Source organism: Pseudorasbora parva, chromosome 11, assembly GCF_024679245.1.
Source record: "Pseudorasbora parva isolate DD20220531a chromosome 11, ASM2467924v1, whole genome shotgun sequence".
In the NCBI taxonomy this organism is placed as follows: Eukaryota; Metazoa; Chordata; class Actinopteri; order Cypriniformes; family Gobionidae; genus Pseudorasbora; species Pseudorasbora parva.
In genome coordinates, this window is record NC_090182.1 from 17,328,209 (window position 1) to 17,340,632 (window position 12,424).

Genomic DNA, 12,424 nt, shown 5'->3' on the forward strand with positions numbered 1-12,424 from the left:
GCATTTCTTCAGCATTCTTAGATGATTGATTTTAGGAGTAGGTTTATAGAGTTTCTGTTGTCGCTTGTACTGTAATGTATGGTCTTACCTCTCCTGACATATCCGGGGCAAGAGGAATCAGAGGCCACAAAGATGAGTAGATGCCAAAGAAGACTACCCACAATCCAATGCTGCCCCAGATGGCAATGTGGCTGAACTAGAAGCCAGAAAACATTAGAGAAAACACACAGTGAGTTGAGGAGAGACATCATTCTGCTCATAAAAATGGTAGCCTGACACTCAAAAAGCACAAAACCTCATCTGAGTGATGTATTATAATTTAGACGAGTAACATTCATAACAACCCTTAACACATGAATTTTACATGAACACATGCTAAATCACATGTGTGCACATATGGGAGCATGTTACACCCATGTGTTTTTGTTTAATCACATGATCATCAAGCATTTGAGGCTTGAAATTTGCACATGTGAAACATTGGAACCACATGTGAATGTCCCAAAACCACACAAACATGTGATTTTGTGAAAATTACGCTTGCAAAATACAGTGCCGTGAAAGAGCTTTTCCCATCTGAACTGTGCACATTTATGACATGCATGTGGTTGGATTGTAAAAGCGGCTACATGTGTTTAAAAAGGTGCATGAAAAATCAGCATGCAAATACTTGCAAGCACTGCGACAAGAATATTATAATATAACATCTAATAGTAATACAATTCTAGCACTGCACAATAATAGTACTTCTGAATAAAGTCTTTGATTAGTGATCCAACCATGACATCTTTGAATTCTCTGAATTTTTCCATGATATCAACGGCAGAAGAAAAGAGTGAGTGAGGGGAGGGAGAAGGAGTGGAGGAGCGTGTTTCTACTGATAGAGGGACAATGACATGAAAGGAAATGGGAGGACACAGTGAAATGAGACAGAAAAGAGAGAGGGATGGAAAGAGTCATCCAAACGCTCACCATGGTCCAAGACGACGTCTCCAGCCCAGCCTTCAGACACACTGTGATCACAACAAACTGAGAGCGAGAGAGAGAGACAGGTTTTTGTCTGAGTTTGCATATACACATAAAAATATTAGATTATGAAAGACCTAATGAGTTGACAGGAACTTCCAAACGGTTTCTGTTTGAAGTGGAGCTTGAATTAGAGAGAACATCAGCATCATTTTCATTTCAGTGCATAAAAAGTTGGCAAAAATGGAGTGAAAATCCTCAGTGCAGCCAGACCCAGCACAGAAGGAACATTTCACAGCAGGACAACCGGGACAAAGTGTCAGGCGACGGGCAGGACACAGAGGCGCTTTGTGAGGATCTGAGGGGCCAAATGCACTTACTGTATAAACCATGTTGCCTAAGAGGAGATAGTCTGGTGTCTTTCCATTTCCAAAGACGGTATCTGTGAGGAAAATCAACACGAAAGCTTTTAGAGTGAAGGATCACATGCTAACACACATACGTACATACACAGGCCAGAGTGGCGGTGCTAGAAAATACTCCATTAAGATATTAAGCTCAAGAGGGCTCTAATGCTCACACTTAAAGACAAGATTACCAGAAAAAGACAGTTTACATAAAAATAAACCACCAAAAAAGGAAAAATTGTATGCATTCTGACACTTATTTACACTGTTAAAGAGTTTCACAAAACGAGTTGGATGTATGATGGAGTATTTTTGTGCCAAATACACTCCTTCCGGAGTTTTTTTGTTTTTGAGTATGGCCCTGTACAACGTCTTAAAGGGTGGAATTCCTTGTATGGGCACTTATCCTGGCAAGCGCGCACACATCAACCAGGGCGAGATCAAGAGCACGTCTATCAACGGCCTTTGTTCGGGTAACGGAAGCAGAGAGATTTTTCAACAATGTCACCGAAGAAGTGTGTTTTTGGTTATGAGGGAAAGATAACCTTTCTCAGCTTCCCAAAGAACCCAGTGTTAAGGGAACAGTATGCAGTTTGTTTTTTGCGGAGCAGGAACAGAGTCTTTTTCGGAAACAGACAGTAAAGCGTATCTATCTTTTATAAATGTGAAAAAAAAAAAAAAAAAAAAAACTTCATTTTTTTGGAGATATGAAGGATGCAATACTACTCTATAGGTACTCAATATTAACATATTGGTTGGCTGAAACCGTGGATTATATCTCTTTTAAATGCAGTCTCACTGCAAAAAATACAATTTGGACAATTTTAAGCGTTTAAATACATATACATATACATACATATATATATATATATATATATATATATATATATATATATATATATATATATATATATATATATGATTTTTTACCATCTGCAACTATGATTTTGTTTCATTAAGAAAGACAACATTAACAATTAAATCAAAAATATGATGTGTGATGCAGTTTTTTCCCCTTTAATATTGGTTAGAATTTTTTTATGTTTATAAAATCTCAACAATACTTTTACACCCATTTATGGTCAGAGCCATGGTCTAGTGGAGCTCATGTGGGTTAAGCAAATTTGAGTTAACTTACAATATTTCCCAATTCCACCTCGTTCTCCCCATTTCCCATCCTCAAAGTGGCAGAAAACAAAGCTTTTATGCCAGTTTAATCTATAACAACAAGCTTGTAACAAATCTATCTTTCTCACTTGACACACCTGTGCTCTAATGGTCATGTGAATAAAAGGTAATGGTGGGTGTAAAAGGAGCTGATGACAGCTGTATACAGAAGCTTTAGAGAGGATCTGCCCAAATCATTGAGGATTAATTGACCGTAGAGACAAGCTCAGTTTTCTTGGTGTTCTAGAGGTTAGTTGCTGGCTTTGGCTAACTGTTTCAGCAAACATCTCTGATTAAACAGTAAAGGTTGCTTAAAATCTGGGAAACCCATACACAAGTGCACACATGCCAGTGTGGTTTATTGCAGGAGTATTAGTCATTCTTTGATTGTAAGTGAGAGCGGATGATCCAAAACCATCAACACTCTGGCACAGCCAAACACAATGGACACCACATGTGGATCAGGAAGGTATGTGTGTGTGTGTGTGTGTGTGTGTGTGTGGTGCTGACAGTCTGTCAGTCACAGAGAGTCTCCAGTGCTTTGTTTAAAGAGCAGGTCTGATTCTGACTGTGTGGTCCTGCAGTCAGCCAGATATTTTTGCTGACACACACTCACAATTGGTTCACATACTTGACTTCACTCATTTATACATGCTTATACTTACGAAGACATGTAAAGACCATAGAGCAATTTATTAAATTATACCAATTTTTTTTACCCAAGTATGAAAATTAGGTCATTATTTACTGTCAGGCTTTGAAATGAAAAAAAGCCCCATATATGTAGTCCATATGAGTTGCAAGCTACAATCAAAGTCTTTGAAACTGTATAAAATAAGTGTGAATTTAAAGACCAAAAATGTAAGTTATTGACTAAAAATCGCAACATCTGTCCTAGCTCTCCATCGCACATTCGCAAAAGAAATAGTGATTTGAGAGTCTGTTGAGTTTAGTCCAATGGATCACTTTTACAAAACCTGTAATCTTAATAATTCGTTCACAATCCAAAATTTTACAATCTGAATATTTTTCATAGCCTCAACTTTTGGGTTTTAAATGTAAGAATGTCAGACAAGATAGGAACAACATAAGTAAATTATGACCGAATTTTCACTTTTGCATGAACTATTGCTTGAAATGAGTATGTGAATATGGAGAAAGAGCATATTTGTGTGTGTGTATAGGAGCGAATGATCTTGAGATATTCATGGTGGCCAATGAGAAGTAATTAAGCTGAAGCGAGAGTAGGCCACTCTTTTACTATGACACCCACTGACCTCAAAAAACAAAACTAAAAGTAGTGTGAGCTGTGTGTGTGTGTGTGCTTACCATGCTGGAAGGCCTTTAGGGGGAACCAGAAGAGGATGACTGAGTGAAACAGGCCGTTCAGACAATGAGCCCAGAAGACCTGCAGCACAGTGGAGGAGGGGAGGAGGAAAAAAAGAGGCATGAGAAAGACGATGGCCACCCTAACCCTGTCGGTGACCCCTGACCTCGGGCCTTTGTGTGCTCTCAGCGCTAGGCTAAGTGGAAGGTTTGTCAGGCCTCCTTGCTCAATGGCTACCCCGCTGACAGACACTTTGTATATCCTGTGAGTGTGGAGAGACCAAGAAAGAGGGAGAGGAAGGCTCGCCAACTAGATGAGAGATGTCAGCAAGAGGTGTTTTCCCGCAATCCCTTCTTTTTTCCCTGCTGTTAGTTGCCTCATCGAATTTCCCCAATCGTTCCTTTGTGAGTTACGAAAAAACCCCAAATCCTTCATGGATCCTTTTAGTACAAACACAGACAAGTTTAAGAAATTAAGATGTATGAGTCTGTCGCTACAGTGCATGGTTATTTGGGAGCATGGAAAAACTATCGCTTACACAGGTACGACATGAAGTCTTTGAGTGTCCGCGTCTGTATACATGGGCGTGTGGACTTTGGATGTCCCATTTAAACAAATATCCTCCTCCAAAACCACCTTGTTTTGAATTTACATTATGCAAAGACATGGCCAATCAAAACACTAATGGGCGATGTAGCATGAAACAGCCGTGAAATGAAATCAGGGTCGTCACAGGTCTAGTTTCCAAACCCTGTTTTTTCCCCCCACAGTGTTGCTCTTTTCACCTCTGCAAAGTCTAGGACTATTCACATCCAGAGACACAATGACTATTACCATATTTATACAACAGCACAATATTTGTGCTGAGAAACCGTCAACAGTAATAAAAGGTTGATTTAATTTTTTAATTAATTCACTAAAAATAAATAAATAGAAAATGTATTGTCAAAAATTGTCAACTTCTATACTGATGTCCCTGAAACACATTAATAAGTACTTGTTAAAAAAACTCGGTTAAACTTTATTTTACAGTGTCATTGTTACATAGCATATGTTACATGTACTTACCATAGAATAAACAGTAAATTATGCATAATGACATGCAACTTACCCTCAACCAAACCCTAATCCTATTGTAAGTACATGTTAATTAATATTACTCAGTACTTAAATATATAATTACACTACGAATGATACCTTAATATAAAATGTAATCAAAAACTCATAATAAGGGAGAAGTTGCATTTGATCGAATATGTTTATGTATTTTGCAACAAATGGTAAATGAACAATGATGTGGACATATGGACACTTCCATACAGTTTGGGATCTGTAAATCTCTTATGCTCACCAAGACTGCATTTATTCGATAAAAAAATACTGCAAAAAACAGTAATATTGTGAAATACTACCATTTAAAATAATTGCTGTGATGGCAAAGCTGAATTTTTCATTGACCACTAATTAAGTCTTCAGTGCCACTAGCCTAGCAGAGAAGTACTGAATGAAAATACTGAATTTCAAAATCTGTAAGTTTACACTCTCAGACACAAAGTTTATTTGCGCTAACACCACAAACCCACACAGTGTGGTGGCCATGAAATCTCTTGAGGGGGATGGGATGAAGAGAAATTAAAGAAGAAAAGGGAGAGAGTGAGAGAAAAGAGAAATACCCTGAGATTGTCTTGTTCTGTGTTGTTTCACAGAGGCCCCGTACGACCTCTTGACCTCCACGCCCTGGCCCTCTCACCTCCGCTATCGGCAAAGCAAAACAAAGCTCAGGGCTCCGGCCCTCAGACAGTCGGTTCATCCTACACCCACAAAACACACCACAGAAGGGCACTGTGGCACACCCCTCCTATTCTTGGGAATTAGGGGTGTTAGCCAAGGTCATACTTAAATTACAGGGTTTGTTAAAATCCATAATTCTTAGGTATTCTACATTTCCGTCACCTATCCCTAACCAGGGATGGGACTTCCACATAGCAGTCAACAAAACATCAATGCACATTGCACACACAACATTTTCAGGCAAAAAAGGTCTATTGTCAACAATGTTGTGTGGCAGTGCGAGCAGTAGTGGGGTATTTTTACTTTCTACTCAAGTACATTTTTAAGTATATACTTTATCAGTGTTTTTCTTTAGAAAAGAAAATTCCAAAGCATAATATATAATGTCATACTTTTTACTGCACTACATTTCATAAATAAAAGTTGTTGTTTTCTTACCAATAAAACTTAATTACATTAGAAATGTAGTATTTTCTTACAGTACTACATTTTAATGTAATTAAATATTAAATTATATTCAATCTGAAATGTATTGCTGTAAAAAGAACAATATAATGTTTTGGAATGTTGTAAAGTAAAAGTTTTCCAAAGAAGAACACGGATAAAGTACATATACTTGAAAATTTGCAGAACAGTAAATGTGACCACACCTTTACACTGAAAGAAGAACGATCAGGGGGTGGGTTTATTTTGACCTAGCAACCATCTGGAACATTCTAGCAACAACAATGTTCTAAAAAACACTAAGAACACCTTAGCAACCACATAGCAATGCCCAGGCAACCATCCAAAACAAAACATGATGCAAGTACCATGTGGAACAACCTGTTCTCTCCTTCGCCCAGTACTTTACACACGGTCCTGCAATGAATGCTAATGAAATCAATAAACGTTCATAATCATTTGTCACAGGGAGGCCCCAATCTCCTCCGTTTCTAAGCAGGTTGCTAAGAATGTAGGTGTGAATGGCCGTCTGTCCTGCCTGAAGCAAAACACTGCGTTGTGTGTGACAGCTTAATTGCTTAAACTAGCATGAAAGGATAAACTTTATTTTGCGCCAACTATTGCCAGACGCTCCAAGCAGGCTTCACCAACTATGTTGGGCTACAAATAAAGCCAGACTGGGACAAAATGAAAGAGAAAGAGGCAAAAGGAGGGGGGATGGAGAACGCAGTGTGTTGAATGAGTGCAAAACCAGCCATCCTGGGGTCTGCAATGGGCTTTGCCGATATTAGGGAAACTTTGGTAATTAAAAGTGAAAAGGGATACTGTGGGTAAAAACCTAAATATTTCCCACCCTTTGTTCCTCCCCAAGCTAATACGTGATGTTTCTCTCTCTGCTTCCACAGTTCACACAGCAGCAGAATACGGCTGTCAGTCCTGTATTTAAGTCATTCATAAGGTTACATTCACACACAGATCAGTTATTTATGGGATTGATAACCGCATTCGATAACAAAATTTATTATAATAATAATACATTTTACAGTTAAGATCATTTAAAAATAACACATTTTTTATAACTACAAGACATAAGCTCTTCCAAAAATAAATGTTTTAAGTCCTTTTTTAAAAGACTCAAGATCTTGAGTTGCCCTCAGATGGTCGGGTAGGGCATTCCAAATCAGAGGAGCGGCAGAACAGAAAGCCTGATCACCCACAGTGCTGAGCTTAGTCTTGGGAAGATGAAGGTGGTTTGAGTTTGTTAAACGAATTGATCGAGCTGTAGTTAAAGGTTTGAGTACTTCTTTCAGATAGGAGGGGGCATTTCCATAGATGCACTGGTGGGTTAGAAGGGAGACCTTATATTCAATCCTGGCAGAAACAGGAAGCCAGTGAAGTGAATGGAGAATGTGCCATCTATATTACTTTTGTTACTGTCACTATATTTACTGGTTAGAAAATACGGGCTTGACTCTTGTTGCACAACATTCATACAGACAGAATTCGAGACGTTATTCTAAGTCGCTGTTTTGAACGGGACATTCCATTCCGACTCACACATGCGGGTAAATGTGGTTGTCATTCTCAAAAACTGACAGTGTGAATGTAGCTTTGATTGACAAATAAAGTGTCTGTTCTGTACACAGATGATGTAGAAATCTGAAACAGCTTGTCCAATTATCAAATATCTGTTTAAAGGGATAGTTACCAGTAACCAGACCGCTTTCCGTATTCAACTTGCGCAGAAAGTGTAAAGCCTCGCTCAAATGCTGACACTACAGCCAACGTCATAAGTCGTGCCAGTTATGTTTTATACTGTAAGTTGAATACAGAAGGCGGTCTGGTGGGAGCTAGATATTTTACTTTATATAGCTTTAAATATAGACAGTTCTCTCCCATCGATGCACTTCAGAAATCCTTTCTTAACCCCCCCGGAGCTGTGTGGATTACTCTTATAATGGATGGATGCACTTTTTTGGGCTTTAAATGTTCTGAAAGAAGAATATCATAAACACCTAAGGTGGCTTGAGGGTGAATAAATGATGGGGTAATTTGAATTTTTGGGTGAACTAGCCCTTTAAAAGTCTTAAATGATATTCAAACACTCAAAAGAAACTTTGGTTCACAAATCGGGCAAACACTTTTCCATTTCCATGATTCCATTACTTTCATCTAAATGCCCACTAACGCTAACTTTGCTTCTTTTGTCCCATGCACATCTCACAGTTCTCATTCTATTATATGGAAAATAACAAACTAGTCTATTATGATATATCCAGTTCTATATTATATCCAATTCACTTTTTTTAAATCAAGATTCTGTTCTGTTACTGATGATTCTACTTTATTTCTCTACTTCCAGACCTAAGTCTTTCATATTAAAGCTTTTTTTTCTCCATTGAACAATTAAAGAAAGAATTATGGTGTTTGTGTTACAAAAGGCCAGTAAATCTGTCTCTCACTCTCTCTCCCTCCTGACTCCAGGGGTTGTGTTGTGTGTAATCCGTGTCAGTGTGGTGGTAAATGGGTCTCCACGCCTGTGGAGCAGGGCTGTGAGGTGACACCAGCGCAGACACGCTGGGGCTGCAGACTAGACAGCTTTATTAACACAGAGAGACGCAAAGCCAGCAGTCACAGAAACATAGAGAGGATGGAAATATACTTGTCCTATAAAGACACTATTAAGGCATCTAAAAACAAGGAAGAATGTTGAAGGATTTGCAAAAAGAACATCCATTAAAATTTTACTAGGACACGTCTAGTATCATAATATCTAAAATGGGTGAATGCCTTTAAGATTAAGAAAGACGCTTAAAAAAATAATTACTAAGATCAGCAAACATTAATTGAAATGATGCTTTAGGTCCAGCAAATGTACATAAGTAGAAATGTGATATCAATTTGTCATTTATTTTCATATACATTCACATATTATAGATTCTGAGTTCATAATTGTGTGTCCTCATATTTAAACATATTAGATAATGTGGATAAAGCTTCCCATTCGTACTGGCTTGAAAGAGTTTATGACCATCTAAAAAGGGAGATGAACTCTCAAAGACATCTCAGATAAGCAGAAAGGCTGACAGAGAGGGAGAGTTTAATGGACGGATAAACCAACAAGGTTCTGCTGTCGACCTGCTTTTTTATGGTGTGGCGAGTCGTAACAGGATCTGTTTGTTCAACGGGGTTTTAGCCTGGGTGCCAAACTGTTCACCAAACATAGGTCAGCAAAGTGTACGCAGCGTGACCTCCCTACAGGGTCATCATCAATGGAAATTCACTAAATCACTAGTTTATTATTTATGCATTTATTTACAAGAGAGTCATTGCCTCATGCTTTATGTTTTAAGAATCTTTAATACATTAGCATTAGAAATATGTGTATCTGGTATTTACATAACCCCCCAATCACTGCGCTGTTCATTTCTTCAACACAAACACTGATGGATATTCAGCTAAACTTAGATTTATACGGCATGCTTTTCGCTTGAGTGCATTTACCTTGGTGTTAAAGCCCATTGCATTCTGGGAAGTTTTGTAGAGTTCAGGGTATTTGAGCATGTTCTCCTTCCTGCAGGAGCGCTCGAAGATGCCCAGAGTCAAAGGAGGCAAAGCCGTGAAGATCTAATAAATATACAAATCACAGAAAAATTAAGCAAAGATTCAAAAAGAAACACAATTTCAGGATTTCAGAAATACAATGTGGTCCAAAAATCACAAAAATCTGTCAATTAAACAGAATGTTTAATTATGCACATAATATAATTTAAAATGAAAATAAGTTGTACTTAATTAGAAAAATGTAAAACTGAAGCACTTTCACTAACAGTTTTAGATATTTGGGGCAGACTGCAATGTTATGTTCATTTAGTTTTTTGTTTTGTTTTACAGATAACCTAGGACATTAGTCTAAAAATTGTCATTACAGAAATTACTGAATGAATGAGTAAATGAATGGAGGAAGGTAGGACGGAATGAAAGAAAAGCTAATGAAGGCCTAAACACCTAATGAATAAATTAATAAAAGTATACCTAGTGAACTACTGAAAGAAAAACGAATGAAAGAAAACCAAAATGAATGCACAGAAACCAAATTAAGTGAATGAATGCAAACTGAAGGAATGAATAAACAAATGAAAGAAAACAGAGTGAACGACCAAAAGAAAGAAAACAGAAAAAATGAACGAATGAAATAAACCCAAATGAATGAATGAAAACCACATGAATGCATTTAAGAAAAGGGGATGAACAAGTGAAAGAAACTCAAATGAGCGAATGAAAACCTAATCTATGCACGTAAAACCATACGAACTAATGAATTAATGAATTCCAAAAAATAAACAAACACCTACTAATAAAATTTATAGCAGTCTAAAATCTCCATTTCCCAAAATGAGCAGAGACATTTTCCCCTTGCCTGTCTTTTTTTCATTTGCTTGCTTTGTGCAGCTCAACGAGCATGTAACTTTCTGGCATTTATCATATTTGCACTCTCCCTTCCATGTGCAAAAATGATGTTGAAAGAACATCTGCCACTGTGCCTGTAGCCTGTTAGCAGATCTCCTGGATGCATTCATTTTTCTTCGGTGCTCTAACGTTTCTGCGTGCAGCAGCTGTTGAAAGCCAGAGGGGTGGTATTATGGTCCAGAGAGGGTTGCGGGGTCAGCTATAAGTGTCTCTCATTGGCCCAGCTGGAGCTGCCTGGCTGTGGTTGACATGGTCTGCTGGGCTTCTCCATTCAGGGGTGGTTTCGGCCTGTTGCATCCAACAGACCCCCTCTGACGTGATGGAATTCCTCCTCTCTCAGATAAAGAGAGAGTGCACCAGGCCGAGTTGTTACGGGCCTCAAATCTCCAGTGATCCATTACATGGAGCTGATGGGAAGCCGTGTTCAAATTTTGTTCTTTGTTCAGGCGTAAAGAAATAATTTCTCGGGACAATCAGCGATTCGGGTGGCTAAGTCAGTTTTCCTGCTGCGTATCTTCGATTGTTTATGCAAGACGGAAAAAACGTACTCCACCCGAAGCGTTTTTTTTTTTCCTGAATAACTTTCTTTCCTGTTGAAAACATGTTAATTAACAGCATCAATTCCTATCACCAAACCCTAAGGCAGCCCAGTTCAGCGGACTCCACCCAAATGGCCATGTGTGTGTATTTAAATGTGTCTGGATTCAACCTGTTCCTTTATCATCCACCGCTGACCTGTTTAACGCAGTTCTTTAGGGCATGAGCGTCTGTTGTTGCAGCACATTCAGGACATAGTTCTGCGCACGGAGGGAATATGGACTTGACAAGCGGTCATAAATAAGAGGGAGATTTTTCAGGATGGTGCTGACACGGGCCGCAGTAAAGGAGCCGTCTGGGGTGCCGCGGCTAATGAGTTTCTTGCCTGAGCGCGACGGGAGGCGTTTTAACACATTCCCTCTCACAATAATGAAGAAGGGGAGAGTAAATCACACACACACACCTACACAGATGTGTGAACGCAAACACATGCATGCACTCTTACCACATTGTAAAGGCCGATGCACCAGCGCTCGAAGAGAATCTGACCGGAGAAGCCGTTCACAAACGCAAACCAGATCTGAAAGACAAAAATATGACACTATGGTAAATGATCCATGTCAATATTTGAAACAGGATTCATGGTTTCACTCTTAGGTAAAAAACATTATAACGCACAAGCAGAATGAAGAAAATTACATTTTTTTTTCCAAATAATAATGAAATATTTAATAATAATACATTTATATTTATAAATGTGACCTGTGTTGGCATAAGGAGCAAATTTTCAAAAATGTGTTTTTTTCACATTTTCTATCCCAAAAAAAAGTCAAAATGATGTATGATTTGGACAAAAAAATGCCTGAGTACACCTGTTTGAAGTTGCTCCCCATGATACCATAATTGTTTGACTAAAGTTAATGAAACAGACAGCCTATATTATTAAGTCGAGACATGTCAAGTCAACTTTATTTATATATAGCGCTTTTTCAATGATGATTGTTTTAAAGTAGCTTCACAGTGTTAAACAGAACAATATTGCAACAAAATTTGATTCAGCTGTACAGTCATTCTGGAGGAAACGGTGATTATCAGCTTATTTTATTTTATCATAAAGCGACAAATGTTGGCAGATCAGTATAATAGTTTATACAATTAATTAAGACCTAATAAATATATTTATGACCATCTGTACCGCAACATAACAATGCTACACATCAGGTTTTCCCCCAAACAGTTTGACTAAACATTCACATAAGACATAACAGATAATGTTTGTGTGGATACTCGGCATGACAGATATTTTGAAGTACTG

At 38.2% G+C, this 12,424-nt stretch overlaps 1 protein-coding gene across 6 annotated transcripts in view; it reads right to left on the reverse strand.

Moving 5' to 3' along the window:
- atp8a1 (ATPase phospholipid transporting 8A1) overlaps nt 1–12,424 on the reverse strand; it is a 158,570-nt gene that overhangs the window by 14,182 nt on the left and 131,964 nt on the right. For all 6 annotated transcript variants that reach the window (XM_067457301.1, XM_067457302.1, XM_067457299.1 and 3 more), the window contains 6 exons: nt 11,615–11,689; nt 9,607–9,729; nt 3,870–3,948; nt 1,347–1,408; nt 973–1,029; nt 89–196 (listed from right to left, as the gene is read on the reverse strand). In XM_067457301.1, the coding sequence (XP_067313402.1) occupies nt 89–196; nt 973–1,029; nt 1,347–1,408; nt 3,870–3,948; nt 9,607–9,729; nt 11,615–11,689 (504 nt within the window). The remainder of the gene's footprint in view (nt 1–88; nt 197–972; nt 1,030–1,346; nt 1,409–3,869; nt 3,949–9,606; nt 9,730–11,614; nt 11,690–12,424) is intronic.